Here is a 17,048-nt window from a genome sequence, read left to right on the forward strand (position 1 = left end):
GGACACAAAGTACAGAGGAAAAAGATCATGATGTTGGCACCAGACAAACCTGGGTTCGTACCCTGGCCCTGCTGCTGATCACCTGTGTGACCTTGGGCAAATCACCCTCCCTCTGTTTCTCAGTTTTTCTCCCTGTAAGACAGGGTAATAACCCCTACCTCTCATAGGATCAAAGACATAATGGATATAAAAGTGTTTATAAACTGTGAAGGGTGGGTCTAAGATGAAATGGTCCTGTTATTGATATTGTTGACACTGATCACTCTTAATTTCAGAATTGTTCCCAGGGGGGGCTCTGGAATCTAACTGGTATCTGGACCCAAACGGTGCTGCTTTTATGGAGAGATGAACAGGTAGGAGGTGGTTTGGGTGGGAGATGTCATTTGGTGCTGCCCTAATGACCAGAATTCTACAAGATGCTTTCTGGGAAGATGGCTCATGCCCCGAGCTCCTTGTCAAGTCCCTCCCAGTTATGAAACCAAGGCAAGGGGGGTCTGTTCCATGTGGGGATTGGGGGGGGGTGCAGTGGAAGTTCTTCCTCTCCATATCTCTCCAAGCCTCCGCTCCTCATCTGCAGGACACAAGCAACGATTTCTACCCAAGAGGGAGAAACAACTGGCCCCACATAGCATATCATCAAATGGGATAAGGTGACCGTCCCCTGCCCCTCCAGAGGAATTCCTAAGAGGAAACCCATAACTTTGGGAGTGCAGAGCGTGGCTGGAATTTGCGCAGAGCCCCCACTGCTACCCTCCTCCAAGGGGCTGCACTTCCCAGTTCACCAGCCCTGTTCATGTGAGGGTCTCACGTGTGGCTTCAATTTGTGACAGCCAGGGCAGGGATTTTTGTCCTTTTTGCAGGTGAGGAAACAGGCCCAGAGAGTGGAGAGCCTAGACCAAGGTCATGCAGCAGTCTGGTGGCAGGGCTGGGAGCCGAAATCACCCTTCACCCCATGTCCCTCTGCCTCTTTCTCCTGGGTTCTTCTTCCCTCCCCTCGCTTCTTTCTTCTCTTTTCTTTCTCCCTCACTTAGCAGGTGACAACAGGAAAAGAAGGCTTTTAACTTTATTGCTTAAATTGTACAAAGTTGGCAGATAGTGGGCTGCCTTCCTTTAGGAAAGGTGGTGAATTTCCAGAAGCAGCTAAGAGTTAGTCCCACCCTGGGGGTTGTGGATTGAAAGCACCTGGGCTCTGCTCCTGCTGCTGTGCCCCGGGCAGCGGGAGGTGGCCTTGTGAGTGTATGCTGATGGGTAAATGACAGTCCTCCTCTGCCTGTCTGATCCTGTCTCTAGATAGTTTGCTGCTCTGGTGGGGGGGAGCGGTGTCTGGGCCAACTACAGCCTACTCCTGCCCTGGGGAACTGCGAGGACAAGTCTAGGCAGCATCCCCAGCTGCCTAGCCCACTCCCAGTGAGCCATGTCCTGGACCCCCACCCAGCTACTCTAGTTCCTCTTTCTCTTGCAGTTGGGGGGCCTGTGTGGTGGGTGGGTGGGCAAGTACCTACAGAAAGCCCAGCCCAGTTGGTGGCCTGGTCAAGAGTGCCAGCAGATATGGTTGGAGCCTGGGTTGGAAACGGCCACCTTTCTTCTGGGCTTTGACAGTGTTCTGGGACTCAGCCTGAGTCACAGGGAGTCAGAGATGGGTAAAAGGGAATGAAGCAAGAAATCTCAGCTCACACATTTCAGCCTCACAGGGTCCTCCCAGACTCTCCTGGTCTGACAAGGGTCTTTGGATCCTGGAATCTAAGGTCAATACCCATTTCCTGGGCAGTTTGTATGAGCCAGGCCCTGGGCTGGACTCAGAGACAATAGAGAGACAGAGCCTGCTCTTAAGGAAGCCACAGTCCCATAGGGGAGAGAGATGACATGCCGTGAACCAGAGGTGACAACAGGAGTGTTTGTCAGCTGCAGAGGTTGGGGCAATGCAGTAAGCAATTTCATGGGGAAAAGTCAGGAAGTTCTGATCAGTTTTGAAGAAAGGCTCGGGGAGGGAAAGAGGGTGGCAAAAAGACATGTGTGGAGAGGACCACTCCGTGCAACAACCTGGAACCAGAATTGTGCTCACTCAATGGCTGGTTGGGGCAGGAGGGAGGATGCCTGCCTAGGGAGGCCAGTGTGGGCGATGGCGCCCAAGGCTCCAGGGCTGCACTAGCATAGGTGCTGGGGCTGGGATATAGTAGGACTCAGAGTACAGAATTCAGCCTCACTCTAAGGCAACCCCACTAGGCTCAAAGCCATCCAAAGTGGAACTTGGGGTGTGGGGAGGCCCTGGGAGGAAAGACAGTACCTGGCCCAAGTCAGGGGCTCTCCCTGGCCTTGGGGTCAGGAAGTGTGGCTGTCAGCATTTCCCTGGCACCTCCTGATGCCACTCTCAGCCCCTCCAATCCCTCCCAGGCTCCTCTGCAGGCTGAGGTAGGGCTGCAGCCTGGGCCTCATGCCCAGGAGAGTGCAGGGCTGGGGGCCGGGTAAAGGCTAGGGACCAGTTCCACTCAGGATGTTCTGGAAGCAAGAAGGACATGTGAGTGGGAAGAACAGGGATGAGAGAGAGGGTTCCAAAAGTCACTCACAGGCTCCTCATCACTGCTGGGAGTTTTTGCTGCCATCTTATGAGGGACTTTTTCCAGGATGGGCATCTTGGTGACTCCTAGTCCAGGAAGTAGAGGTGCAGGCCTGGGGACCGAGAAGGGGGAGGCATTAACACAACAGCCACATAGGCTGCCATGAACCCTTCACTTCCCACACCCTGACCTCACCCCTGCCCCGTGAGGAGGCCAGGCCCAACAGCAGTGTATAGGGGCATCATTGCAGGCCTGGCTCCAGTCTCGACCCCTAGACCTGTCCCCCTAACCATCATATCCTCTGAGCCCCCAGACGGGAGAGGGTGGGTCCTGAAGTGAGCTTCCAGCTGGGACCTGCTCTCAGGAGGCTGCTGCCACCCAAAGCCAACCTATTGACCACCCAGGGCAGCACTGGAGGGAGCAGGGCTGGACTTGCCAGCTCTGAATCCATGGGGGGAGGGGAAGGACACTGGGAGAATACTTGCTCTACTCCTGCCTGGGACCCAATAGATATGTGCTTGGCTGATTCAAATCTCTCTTTCCCACTAGACCATGAGCTTCTTGAGGGCAAGACCATCCCTGCTGTGCTCAGTGCATCACCTCTGGTGCCTGTCTGGGGCCTGGCATGGAGGAGGATGCATGTTGGTGAGCTGAGGAAAAGGAGTGTGTGCATGCGTGAATGCACGTGTGTGTGAGTGACTCCAAGGCCCGCCCTGGCCCTGAACTCCAGAAGGCACTCTGGGCTGATTGGAAGCCTGACCAGCTGCCAGGACAGGGGAGACCCTGGGGCCTGCCAGACAGACTGTGACTTAGGCAGAAAGAGGTGATGCAGGGAAGCTGGGAAGCCAGGGCCCCTAGGAGCCACCTGACTTAGCCTGGGGAAAGGCAGATTAATTTCAAAGGCACAGTAGAAGTAAGGCAGGCCAAGGGGGACAAAGTTTGGTTTTTAAGGCTGTGGAGCACAACCTCATCCCTCTGAGATTCCCCTAAACCTAAGCCTGCACACACCCAAGATTTCCATCAACCCACCCACTATTCTCTCCTAAGAGTGTAAAGCTGATGTTTAGCCCATTCTACCACCACCACAACCACCACCACCTCCACCACTGCCACCACCACCGCCACCCTCCCCAGAGGCAAGCACAGCCCAGGTGTGGGCACGCTGCACAATCGGCTCTGGCAACAGAGCATCCAGAAAGATGAACGAACCAGGCTCAAGGATGGGAGAGACTGGGGCTGCCTGGCCCCCCATGCAAAGAATGTAAAGCACTTTCCAGCACCAGGTAAGGGTGGTACCAACTGGGCAGTCCCCAGGCCAGCCAGCCAGCCATGGACGCTGGCACCTACTGTGAAGCAGAAGCAGGAGGCATCCAGATGAGGGTACATCCCAGCAGCGGCTGGTGTTTTGAGGGGGTGGGGAGGACAAGGTCAGGTCGGTAAAAGCTGTACAGATGGTGGGGCCATTGCCTCCTCTTGCTCTGGTAACTGTGCTACCATGGCAGGAAGACACTAGTCAGGCCTCAGGGACCCCCGCGTCTTGAAGAGGAGCTCTGGACCTGAGCTGGATGGTTTCGTGGTGGTCCCTCCCACCAGCTCCTCTTCCTCCCTGGCTCTTGGGCCTGCGCCTACAAGGCGTGTGTGTGTATGTCTTTCTATCTGTCTGTCTTGTGCCCTCCCCCCCCCACCCCCCCCCCGTGCTCCCGCCAGCCTGGCTTTCGAAGGCAGGCCGGAGGGGTCTCTGCTCTGTGCTGGAGGCCCAACCCCAGCCTGGCCGGCGTTACTCAGACTTGCCACCCGCGGCCACTCCCCGCCCCACACCCCGGCTCCCGAGAGGGTCTGGAGGGACGTGGGTACCCGCCAGCACTTCACCGGGGGCGGGATGCGACCCGCGGACCCTCCGACCGGACGCAGAAAGCTCCGACCTGGCAGCCCCTTAGCAGATGCGGGTCCAGGTGACGTGAGAACACGCGCGTGGGGTCCCGGAGCCACTCCACGCCCAGGCACCCAAGCAGCGGAGTCCCGCAGCCTCCTACCGGTCCCCCGACGGCCTCCGCCGCCCAGACTCGGAGCGCTTTGCGAGTCCTTGGGCGTCTCCGCCCCGGCGCCATCCCTGGGCAGAGCCTCCGTCCGCGACCTACTGCTCCCCGGGGTCCGCTCCCCGCACCCCGTTCCGCCGGCCCGGCCCTTCTCACCTGCTCGTCTCGGCTCTGCTGCCTCGGTCGCTGCTGCACCCTGCGTCAGCAGCGCCGGGGTGGGGGCTGCCTCCTGGCTCCGTGGTAGAGCCTCCGACGTCGCCGGGTCCCCGCGGCCATCCGACTGGCTGCAAGCGAGGGGGCCGCGCCTCTCCTGCCTCCTGATCCTCTTCCCTCCCCCCTCCGCCTTCTCCGCCCTCCCCCAGCCCCTCCCTCCCTGGTCCTCTCGGTCGTCTGTCCCCCCACCCCCCACCTCCGCGATCTCACCTCCCGTGCCCCGCCCAGGCAGCTTCGCCGACGAGCTCGTGCACCAGCGGCGGAATCCAGGCCGGAGAAGGGGGCGCAGAGCGTTGCCCCCGAAGCCCGGGGCCCCTAGCCCGATCCTCCAGTCCCCGCTTCCCCGATCCTATTATCCCTGCCGCTGCGTGCTCAGGACCCCGGGGAGGGCTGGGTCCGAGGAAGCCTCTGCCCTTCTTTCCCCACCATCCAGGGCCATGCTCAAACCCTGTCACACCCCTTTCAAAATAACAATAGCGATAGCAATAATAATCATAATAAATAACCCGTTTGTTGATCCCCGCAGGACCTCCCTCCCTTTCTGTTCCCATCCCATCCTCGCTGGCACTATAGGGTGGGGGGCGGAGGTGGTGGAATACGACTTGGGCACATTCTGCTGGCAGACTTGGGGATGCTTAGGGACATGCCGCCAGAGACAGACACTCCGCCCAGACAAAAGCACCCCCCCCCACACACACACTGCATATAGTACACACACTAATACACGTAGTCCCACAAGGAACAGACCCCGCCCAGACACACAGCCGGACATGCAGACGGAAGACAGACACGCACACACCAGCAGTGCAGACCCGCACAGGGGCAGTCTAACACGCAGGCGACCCCAGCCCAGCCGCCTCTCCATGCTGGACCCGGAGGAGTCTGCGGCGGTCACCAGGCCGTGGGTTTCAGGACGGGGAGTGTCGGCAGATGCGAGCCCGGACCGGGACTCTGAGATGGAAAACTTCTCTGACAGCCCTGGGGCTGCTTCCACGTGCGATGGGGTTGGGGGGAGGGTTGGCACCAGCTTCCACGCTTGCACGGAAGCGACTCCAACCCGAAAGGCTGCACGACTCACACCGAAAGGCTGGGACCCAGCAGACACACGACACCTGTTTCCCCGCGCCTCGTAGGATAAAGCCCAGCTCTCTAACGAACACACGTATCACACATGCGCGTTTCCAGAGGTCGGGCTCTGAAAGGTGGGACCCGTTTTCCTTCCTCTGCGGGAAACAGCTCTGCTCGTACTTTCTCCAAGCCTGGACGGGGTGGGATACTGGTCAGAAGAGAAGCCGAGCCCAGACTCCTGTGAGCCAGGCTGGTGCGGGGCGTGTCCCCAAAGGGCGTGTCCTGGCATACCCAGCCGGAGCGGGTCCTCAGGCGCCACTGGACGGCACCCCGGGGGCGCTGCGCTGGGCCCCCCGGAAAGGAGGGACAGTAGCGGGCTGAGGGGAGCGTGTGTTCCAGGGTGTCTATAGATGACAGCTCTCGGGTAGCAATAGAGCCACGGGCTCCTTGCCTGCCCGCGGAGCTCAAGTCTGGATTGGGGCTTGGAAAGCCAGCTCACCCTCCCCTCCGCTTAGGGCCTGTGCCCGGCCGCCCACCCCCACCAGTAAAGAGACGGCCTCCTCGGACAGACACGGTTTATTGATTCGGGACGGAGGCACCGCGGTGCAGCGGGCTGTTTGGCACTGGGAGGAACGGAATGAAGGACAGACAGACGCACTGCTCTACACAGGGGAGCCCCAAGGTGGCGGCCCGCGCGCCTCTTCATCTCCGCAAGGAGCGCAATTGCTTCGCGTGCCTCGATGCTCCAAGCCCCACTGGACAAGGGAGACAGGGTCACGGAATGGGCCACGGAAAGGGGATTCGGGCAGGAGAAGTCAAGACTGGGGAGGGGCTGGCGTACTCGCTGGAGGAGGCGGGCCCTGAGCCTGGGCTGGCCAGTGCGCTGACAGAGCAGCCACTTTGACCCAAGGGGGATGGGTGGTCTGGAGGAGGAGCGGGTCTGCTAGCTGCGGGTGTAGTAGTAGTTGTTGTAGTCGTCCTCACACTCCTCAAGAGGGCCGGGCGGGCTGCGAGGCGCGCCGTCCTGGCTGGGCATGGGACGCTCATGCAGGCGCACCGCATCGTACAGACCCTGGGGAGGCTCGTCAAGCAGCACGTCGCGCTCGGAGCGGGAGCGCGTCAGGAGGCCCACGTTGCGCAACAGCAGCAGAACTGGCGCGTAGAGCAGGTTGGCCAGGCCCATGCCAAGGCTGAGCTGCTCAAAACCGAGCGAGTGCACGATGTGGCCCGCCACTATGGGCCCGAGCGCGTAGGCCACGGAATAGGAGATGTCCGCGATGGCGTAGACGCTGCCGTAGACTGAGACGTGGCGCACGTCCACAAGGAAGGCGAGCGTGGGCAGCAGCGCGGTGTCTACCAGAGCTATGCCAAAGCAGAGGCCGCAGAGCGAGACCACTAGCGGCGCAAAGGAACGGCAGGCTGGCACAATGCACGAGCTGGCGCCGATCACTGCCAGCCCGAGAGCGCCGTACAGCCACTGCAGGTGTGGATAGCGCGCCGCCAGGCGCACAGTGAGGTAGACGCCTAGCACGTGTGGCACGAAGGCCGGCAGCCAGGCCATGCCCATCTCCCACTCGGATGCCGCCATCGTGTGCTTCATCCACGTGGCGATAGTGGGCTCGAGGAAGGCGAGGGGAATGTTGCAGGTGGTGAGCGCGCCGGCCACCACGGCGATGTAGGGGTCCAGCATGAGACGGTGGATGGGCGTGCCCACCGGCAGGTTGGCCCGCGCCCGTGCAGCGGCCGAGAAGGGCTTGGCTACGGCCAGCAGCAACAGCGCGTCGAGTAGCGACACGGTGGCAAGCACCAGGAAGGGCACGCGTTTGCCGGCGAACTCATAGAGGATGCCCCCGAAGGGGGGCGCCACTAGGCTTCCAAAGCTGATGAAGGCCAGCGCCACTCCCAGCGCGCGACTGCGCTCCGGCTCCTCGGGATACTTGTCGGCGATCATGGCAATGCCAGACGTGTCCGCGAAGGCTGAGCCCAGGCCCTGCAGGCTGCGCGCGGCGAATAGCGTGGCGTAGTCCTCCGCGAAGGCGAACATGACCGTGGAGGCGAACATAACGCCCAGGCCGATGAGCAGCGGCACATCGTAGCTCATGCGGTCGATGAAGGGCCCGCTCAAGGGGTTCACCAGCAGCTGCAGGATGGCCTTGGAGGCAAACAGCACCCCGATCTTCACGTCTTCGCTCTCCGTGGGGTAGCGGGGCCGCAGAGCTGACCCGGCAGGTCGCGCAGCCGTCGGGGTCGCCGAGGTGTTGGCTGCGTAGGCGCTGGCATTAGCCGGAGTGGGTGGCTGCAAGGTGGGCTCCCACCCCTCAGGGGTCAGGGTGGTGCTCTCGCTGCCCTCGCGCATGTGGGCGATGTAGTCGGGTACGATGGGCACGATGACCATGTACAGCATGTTGTCCAGTAACAGCGCCACGCACACGATGACCAGCACCAGGCGCCGCTGCCTCCGGGGCTCCAGCAGCGCTGCGCCCACAGCCTCCGACAGCTTGTTGGCCGCCGCCCGGGCCTGGCCCGCTGGTGCCGCGGGTTCCATGCCCCCACCCCGCTGCTCTTCTGAGGACGCCTCCACCAGGGTCCGGCGCGGGCGTCCCGCAGTGCAGAGACAAGGGCGCGGGACTTCGGGGGCGCGGTCCCCTCAGCGCAGCGCCCCCTGTGCCTCAGGTGGCCGCGGGGCTCATGGCCCCGCGCCCGGGAAAAGGCAAGAGCTCCGTCCGGCGAGGCGCCGCCGCTGCTCTTAGCCGATCCGGGGACCAGCCGCCGCTGGGCTCAGGGGCGGCCGTGGAGGCGGACGCACTAAGGGGCTGGGGCCAGAGAGTGGGCGCGCTGCGCCCGGGGCGCACCCGGAGCAATCTCCGCCGCGCAGAGAGGCCGCCCGCGCGGGCCGAGGGGCATGCTGCTGCTGCCCGCCCGCTCGCTCGCCCCGCCGCCGCGCTCCCCTCCCCTCGCGTCGGCTCTTGCCTCCTCCTCCGCCGCCTCCTCTTTTTTCCCCTTCCACTCGGGGCTGTGACGCGGCGAGTCCCGGCCCCCGAGTGGTGCCCGGGCCACTTGCGTCGCTCATGCTAATGCGACGTCGGCGGGGCGGGGGCCGGGGCGGGGCGTGGCCGGGCAGGGGTCCGCTCCCCAGATGCGCCAGGGCTGGCAGCCCGGGGAAGGGGTCTTGGTGCGGAGGAGTCCTGGACAGGCCCCTGGGATGAGGCCGCCGCTCCGGGAGCGGGCCCTCTGCTGCCCTCACTCCCCGCCCCCCGCAGTTCTCGGACCCCGCGGGGTCAGCGGCCGCTCTTCTGCCCCCGGGTGGAGGGGCGCGGCAGCAGGTTCCCCGCGGTCCCGCGGGAGAGGGGGGAGCCAGGGGCTCGAGATCTCCGCCTCAGCCTGGATCTCAGCGCACAGCGGGCAGAGAGCCCCCGAGGTGAGCCGCGGCTGCGTCCATCTGTTCTTGCAGCTGGAATGTGGAGCTGCTACCGAGGGGCGCCGGGCACGGACCCCCAACCCTTTCTCCGGCCCCTCCCCCTGGCCCCTTCCACCCCCAGGGAGGGAGGGGAAGGCTCAGAGACTGCTGGGCCTGCTTGCGACCAACCGGCCCTCCGGCAGAATATCGCGGCAGCGAATTCCCCACTATGGGCATGTGGGGATGAAGGGGAGAAGTTGTCTCGCCCCCAGCCAGGGCCCCGAACATCAGCCCAGCCCCTCCACCCTCCCCTACCTGGACTCTCCCTTTCCGCTTTAACTGTCCGGGTCCCCCAGCTCCGCCTCTTCTCCCTCCCGCCGCCTCACCCCCTCCCCACTCTAACTCCTCCCAGGCGCTCTTAGCACCAGATCAAGCCCTCCCTCAGCTCCCGAAGCCCTGCCCCCTGTCCCACCCCCCACCCCCCCGTCTCCAGAGCCGCCTCCAAGCCCTAGGTGGGCTCAGGAGTGATGTGGCCGGAGTCCTCTCTCGGAGCTGTAACAAACCCCGCGTGGGCGCCTCGCCCACTCTCCGGGCAGGGCAGCAGCTCTGTTGTCATCAGAGACTCAAGGGAGGCTCACCTTCCCTGAAAGCTGTACCTGCTGAGGCACCTTGTTGTCAGCTGACAGGCTGGGATGCCCAGGCTATGCTGGGTGGACCCCGTATGGCACATTGCGCCCCCGTTTCAGTCTGCCGGCTGGCAGGAGAGAGGCTGGGGGGACTTGTGTGGTTGACATTATAGTTTGTGTCTCTCTTCCAGAGTCAGAGAGGAACCTTCCCCTCCTTCTGGCTTCAAAAGCAAACTAGTGTTAGATCCAGCTTCTCCCACTGTGCCCCCCACCCCGCAGGAGGCACTCTGAGGGAGTGCAAGGAAGGTGGGCCTTAGAGGCAGACAGCTAGGATGGCTCCCAGTGTCAGCCACTTACTAACTAGGGTGCCTGGGGGGGATTACTTTACCTCTCTGTCCCTCAGTTACTTTATCTGTGAAATGGAAAAGTACCTACTGCTTAGGGTGCCTGACACAGTAAGAACAATGTAATACTTGCTGTTGTTATTGTCATCTGTAAAATGTGCTGCTTTATCCTCGTTTCACATGTGTGGGTCTTGTTAAGAGAAGATAAAAGACGGGGCCACTCTGGACCTGGCTGGTCTCTGTGGTTAGGTGCGCATTGTGGCCCAGGCTCTGTCCGGGCTGGTGGAAAGGCACTGGAAAGTTGGCGTCTGTCCCTGAGCAGCCGTGGGATGAGTTGATGGGGACCAGGGCATCAGGGTGAGCAGTGGCAGCCTCGCAGTCTGTTGCTCAATCTCTCCCCCACCCTGGCACCCCAGAAAAGGAGGAGAGACTCACCAACTAAGGAGCTGCCAGCACCTGCTCTGCAGTGGCCAAACTGCTCTCTCTGAGGGAGGGAAATAGCCACAATATGGGGACAGGCCTGGCTCTTGACCTTGGTCAAGTCACAGCCCCTCTGGGCCCCAGCCTTGGCCTCTGTCTAGTATGGGTTTAGGCAAGAGCCCACTCACTGCAGCCCTCAGGCAGAAATGCGTGCCTCAGAAGGGCTCTTTTGTGGGTGGCAGCCTTCCTTTGATGGCCTTTACTCAGTACACACACTCTCTCCAGCTCTTCTCAGAATCCCCTCAAGCTGCCTTCATACACTTACATCACCTGCCTGGCTGTCCAGTCATTTGAGTTTGAGACCACAGGGCTGTTCTGACTCTCCCGTTATGAGGCTTTCAAAGGGGCAGTCTTCTAGCCTGCAGAGCATAAATTATTATTTATGCATATGTTTATTGTTTACCCTGTCTAATTAAAAAAAGGAGAGGGAAGGATTTGAGGTAGAAGTTTTCTGTCTCATGGCTAAAGAAGAGCAGAGTCTTAGAGAAGAGAAAGTTTCCCAGGGCCTTCAAGGTACAGACCCCTTCTCCCAGCCCTCTGGCCCATGTAATTCATGGCTGTTCCTGAGCATGAAGCCAAGTTATCTCTGTGCTCATGCCTAACTGTCCAGTCCTCCATTCCTGTATGGCAGGAAGCAGGCTCACTTGTTAAGCACTTGCTTTGTGCCTGGGGTATGGTGTATGCAGGTTTACTTCATCCTCCCTCAGTCCTAGTGCAGCGTAGGTGATATTCCCCTGGTCCTATGGATGAGGAAGCCAGGCATGGAGAAGCTGGGTCACTTGCCAGAGATCCCAGCAGCAGAGCCTGGATTTAAACCCAGGCTGTGAGACCTGACTCATGGTCATCACATTACCTCTGTGTTCCCTGTGCCTCATTGTGCAAGGTGGCCACACCCTGGTGGTGTAGGGGAGAGGGGCAGACGAACACCCAGGGGAGGAGAAAGGTCCAGGGTTGGCTCCCTATGGAGGCCCCAGGGACACCAAACTTCCTTACTCCCCAATGTCCATATCAAAACGCAAACCCCCATCCATCATCAGCCCCAAGAATTGGTGTGCAGGGGTTGCCGGGAGGAGAGGCCCCTCTTCAGCAAAAGGCCTCCATTCCTGCCCTGGCCTGCGGGGAGCTGTCCAGGGTGCTGACCCCGGTCCTGCCTCGGGCCAACGGGCCTCCTAGGAGGGCCCTCCGTCTTCCTGCACCTTCCTCTTCGCCTGAACTCCTGGTAGATTCTTTTCCAGAGACTCTTCTATCTAAGCATAACTTACGGGCAGAAGAGAATTTCCCAGCCAATCCTGTGGGAGAAAATGAAGCAATTTCTCCTCTCCTTTTCCATCTAGGTATAGCAACTGTTGCTACAGGGTACTCAAGGTAAGCTGAGTGGGTAAAGAAGGAATTTATTTATTAGACACATAGAAGTACTCATAATGTGCCAGGCACTGTTCTAAGCATTTTACAAATATTAACTCATTTAAGCCCCTCACCTATCTTCATATTACTCTTTTATAGGCAAGGAAACTGAGGTAAAGTAGTTTATCCACAGAGAGCTCACAAGTGGTGAAGACAGGACTCAGACACAGTGACCTAGCTCCAGCGTCCAGCTCTCAGCCACCATGTATGTTGTCCTGCTGCGTGATGGCTGAAAACTATGACATGACTTACTTGGAAGTATCTAACTCAATGCTTGATTATTATTGCTTTGTGTGGGGAGAGACTGCTTGGTGATTTCTGGTTGACAACGTTTCTTCTCATTTTATCCACTGGATTCAACCATAGCCTCAGTCTGATAGAACAAAGTCTGTTCCATGCTGGATCAGTGCCATAGGGGAGGTTGTTGGAGGCTGAGGAGTCCTGGTGTGTGGGAGTTTAGGGGTGGTGGTGGTGGTCGGAGGATAGCCATCCCTCACCAGTGCCTGGAGAGGCCAGGTTTGTGTGTGTGGCAGGGGTCTTGGGTGGGTCGTGGGGGAGTGGGTGCTGCTGTGGAAGGAGACAGCAGCCCAGCCCAGCCTCATTCTGAGAAGGTCACAGGGCCATGTCAATTCCAAGGCTTTGCCATTTGTTGCTTCAGCAATGCATCTGGTTCCAGAGATGGGAAGCAACCGGTGTTTCTGTGGAGAAGCAGGTTGGTGTTGGTGGTGGCAGTGTGGGGGTGGGGCGCCTACTCCTGATTGATGATTTCTTTGTCTCCCTGGAAGCACTTAAGTGCAGGCTTAGTTCCAATGGAGCTCAGGGGCTTTTGGATTCCAGCACCAGGGTGCAGTCTGCTCAGGCCTTGGTACGTCCACCCCTGTGCACTGCCTTGGAGGGCCGCAGGGCCTCAGCATCACTTAATTAATTTAGGCTTCCCCAGCCACATATTCTCAGATTCAAAGGAACAGAGTGGCCCGTGTTAGCCTTTTCCGGAAACCTGTGAGTCTGGTGGCTGGGAGCCAGAGGATTACGTGTCCGCCTGGCTGCCCTTGACCAGCCTGTCCTCAGGGCATCGCATAGCTGAGCTCCAGTGGGGAAGGAAAGGGACTGCAGCTCCTGCTCCGTGGGTGGGCCTCAGAGCTCCTCTCTGCAGCTCCAGAGAGGGGACCTCACCCACTCGCTTTCTTTGTGACTTCCCGTGAGTGAATTGTTGATTGGAAGCGCTGTGATTTCTGCTCCTTCCATTCACTTTCCATCTCCATCTAACGGGGTCTCAGGTTCAGCCCCTCCTCCATTGAGATCACCCAGTCTGCCCCCAGCCCAGACCCTATGTCTTCCCCTACACTGGGTCAGTCCATCCCCACCCAACTTGTCCCCTCCCTCCTGACCTGGCCAGCCCACCCCCTGCACTGATGCCAGATTTCTTTTCTCTGTAAAGTTTCAGGCAAGCTCCCAGCTGCTCACAGACGTGGCAGGAACCCCTGCTGCTTAAGACTGGGGTCCAGCTTCTTCTCCCAGTATGGTGGCCTCCCACAATGCCTCCTGCATTTCCTTTCCTCCCCTTCCTCCCTAACAGCCCCCAGGAGCTCCTACCTCCACACTGTTGAGCCAATGTTCTCTCTGCTCTTGCCCAGATTTGCCTCTCCTTGGTTGCCGTAAACTCTTCCCTGATTTTGGAAATATTGTGAACAGCCCCTTCCCCATATCCCATCAAATTTCCCACCCCTCTTCTGGAATTCCCCCACACCAGCTTGAGAGCTCCATGAAGGCCAGGGCTGTATTTTGCTTGTTATGCATTCTGCACAGCACTGGTGGTAGCACTTTGCATGGGAACTGATCTGTCAGTGGCTTTTAAATCCATCTCTACATTTATTAAAATGAAAATTAATCACATAAGTAAGACATAAAAGCCTTCTTCTCCTGGAAATGAGAATGTTTGGTTCTCTCTGCCCCCTCTCAGATGCTACCCGCCTGACTGTTTTTATGTGTATTTTCCAAGCCCTTTCCAAACTGTTTTGCATACATGTATAATGAGCTCACATAAACTTTAACATAAATAGCATATTTAAACAAGTTATTTTAACATAAATGTTGTTATATATGTATTATTCTGCAGTTCTCTCCTTTCCCACTCAATGTTGTATCCACTTTTTAGTCTATTCAGAAATAGCTCGGTTTTCTTAGCTGCTGTATAGTATTTTTTTGTTATGAACATGCCACAGTGTTTATGACTATTTTCCTGTTGATGGATATTTGGACTATTTTTGATTTTTTAGGTGTTACAATGTCCCAATGAATCTTCTTGTGCTTGTGTGGAGATGTTTCGCCAACGGATACGCCAACTGGGATTGCCAACGGATACAGCAACTCATTTTAAATTTTAAAAGAAATTTCCAAATTGCCCTCCACAGTGGTTGTATAAATGTGTACCCCGCACAGTGTGTAGAGCTCACCTTCCCCACACCAGTGCTGACACTTGTCATCAGCCCACTTCCTTTCGTCAATCTGATGGTACAAAAATGGCAGTCATTGTCATTCAACTGTTTAATTGGCTGAGTACTTTTTATATGTTTTAGGCCACTTGTATTTCCTTTTTAATGAATTTCCTGTTATTTTCTTTCCTAGTTTTTCTTTTAAGGTTGTTTGTCTTTTTCTTCCTGAGTTGCAAGAATTCTTAACATGTTAAAATAGAATATCTTTTCCTCGACATGTCCATTGTGGGTAAAAATTATTTTTCCTCCTCACTACTAGATTTGATTGTTCATACTTATTGGGTGGATGTGAGGTTGCTGCATCAATTAAAACTCTTCACAGCCTCTATTCTTCAATGGGAGAGAGTCCAAATTCTTTAGCTTGACATAAAACATCCTTTATAATCCATCTACTTCTATGGTCTCAATGAGATGCCCAGATTTGATGCCTGATTCTATCATCTTCTATTTGTCTAATCTTGAGCAAATTTCCTTTAATGCTCTGAGTCTAGGGTCTGTCACTTTAAAAACCTTACAAAGTTGTCCCTCCTTTGCAAGTTTCTAACTCTCTGACCTTGTGCAAGTTACTTAACCTCTCCAAAACTTACACATTTATAGAACGGGTGCATTGACAACACCTCATGGGGTTTGGTATGGATGGAATGAAATTACTTACAACTAAGTGATGCTGTTGTTAATTATACTACCTCCTGTCTGCCTCACTAGCTCCCATTCACCTTTCATGGTCAAATCAAGCTTTTGTCCCTCTCCCCAAATAAAACTGATCTCTGCCTCCTTGGTGTCATGACCATGCCCTATTACTCTATTATGACGATACCTGTTTGCTCTATTGGCTATGCACATTGAAGGTAAGGGCTGAGGAGATGGGTCTTGCTCACTGCCTGGTACAGAACACCCTGAAATGTGATAATAAGACTATTTGTCAGTTTTAAAAATAATTAGGGCTTTTTCACTGTGCCGAAATTCTGTTGAGCCTGGAATGGATGGAAAGACACTTAGAGGGAAGCTGAAGTGTTCCTGAAAAATACCCCAGATACACCTGGGGAGAACCAGGAAACAGCACCCCTGATTGACTGGTCAGGCAGGCAAAAAGATATTTAAGGGAAATTGCACTTTACAGTCAGAGTTGGTTCTGCTGTGAAAACCAAGGAGATAGATGAAGGCTGCCAGCTTCTCTCCTGGATTCTGAGGCTTGTTGTTATCAGAAAATTAAGTTCTGATCAGCCAGCGTCACTTACATTTTTAGACTCGAAAAGTGTAGGTTTGGGGCAGGGGGCTCTTAGGAGGCCTGTGCAGAGGGAAGGCAGGGTGGTGGGCAGGGACTGCCTGGTAGGGATGCCTCGTGGGGACGATGCTAAGCATCTGCTTGCATCCCCAGCCCCCAGCCCCCCATGGCACGTGGAGGCTCACTGAAAATCCAAGGGAGAGGCTTGTTTTGGAGCAAAATTGTTCTGAGTGGGTAGGTGGAGAGCACCTACCCCATGTGCTTGGTTAGTGTGGCCACGGGTTCCAGAGCATCTGACCTGGAGCTTCATAAAACAAGATTCCACTCAGAGGGGCTCCTCATGCAGATGTGGGCAGTGGAGATGCAAGGAGGGGGCCCCATCTAGTAGGAAGGCCAAGCCCAGTAACCAGCACTTGCACCGTGCTCTCCCTGTCACTGCAGACCTGGCTGAGCCTGACCACGGGCCTGGAGAGGGGCAGTGGGGACTGCAAAGTCAGCCCAGTTTTGATGGGTGGCTGGAAGTCAGTCCTTTCCCAGGCTGCCAGCCAGCACCATGTCCAGGCGAGTCTGTGGTTAGGAGCAGTCGTCGTGCCCGCCATGGCCCTGTGCCAGCCACGGTGGAAGGCTTCTGCTGTTAGGAGCTTTCAACTTCATGACTGCCCTGTGAGGTGAGTCCTCTTCTGGGTCCCATTTTGTCAATTGAAAATCGGCAGCATTGGTGGGGGGAGGGGGAAGGAGATTTGAGTAATGTGCCAAAGTCACAGGCTGTCTGACTCATGCTCATATGTTTGTCCACTTGGCTCTGTGGCCTTCGAAGCCCTGCTCTGTCCATGCTCCCTCTGACCTGTGTGCACGGTCAATGCTTCCCTCCTCCCCTAGGTGCTGGGAACCATCCAGCCCCAGGTACAGATGGCTGAGCACCCTTTGTCTGCTCCTCCAGACATTCTGACCTCTGTCCTTATTAGCTCTTGCTAGGACTATTGCACTAGCCTGTTCGCAGATCCCCCTGACTATGGTATTGACACCAGCTCCTGATACCCCAAACTGCTCCAAGAGTCAACTTTTTAAAAACTAGGTCTTCCCCATAGAAGGAACTCATTAGATAGCTGTTAAATCAGTCACCCTCCTGCTTTAAATTCCCATAGCCTGGGGTCAAGTTCACCAACTCAGCATGGCTCTCCAGGCCCTCACACATGGCCACACTCTTC

The 17,048-nt window shown here is 57.2% G+C and overlaps 2 protein-coding genes across 2 annotated transcripts in view; both read right to left on the bottom strand.

Annotated features, from left to right (window-relative positions):
* CHAT (choline O-acetyltransferase) overlaps window positions 1–2,630 on the bottom strand; it is a 52,948-nt gene extending 50,318 nt beyond the window's left edge. The window contains exon 1 of the mRNA XM_063087159.1: window positions 2,565–2,630. Within this exon, the coding sequence (XP_062943229.1) occupies window positions 2,565–2,630 (66 nt within the window). The remainder of the gene's footprint in view (window positions 1–2,564) is intronic.
* Window positions 2,631–6,815: 4,185 nt separating this feature from the next.
* On the bottom strand, window positions 6,816–8,417 carry SLC18A3 (solute carrier family 18 member A3). Its single transcript, XM_063083074.1, has one exon. The coding sequence runs from the start codon at window positions 8,415–8,417 to the stop codon at window positions 6,816–6,818; it is 1,602 nt and encodes a 533-aa protein (XP_062939144.1).
* Between the last annotated feature and the right edge of the window lie 8,631 nt (window positions 8,418–17,048).

Source organism: Cynocephalus volans, chromosome 2 (assembly GCF_027409185.1).
Source record: "Cynocephalus volans isolate mCynVol1 chromosome 2, mCynVol1.pri, whole genome shotgun sequence".
In the NCBI taxonomy this organism is placed as follows: domain Eukaryota; kingdom Metazoa; phylum Chordata; class Mammalia; order Dermoptera; family Cynocephalidae; genus Cynocephalus; species Cynocephalus volans.

Coding starts and splice junctions, on each gene's coding strand:
- SLC18A3 (XM_063083074.1), bottom strand. CDS start 8,417: ATGGAACCCGCGGCACCAGCGGGCCAGGCCCGGGCGGCGGCCAACAAG.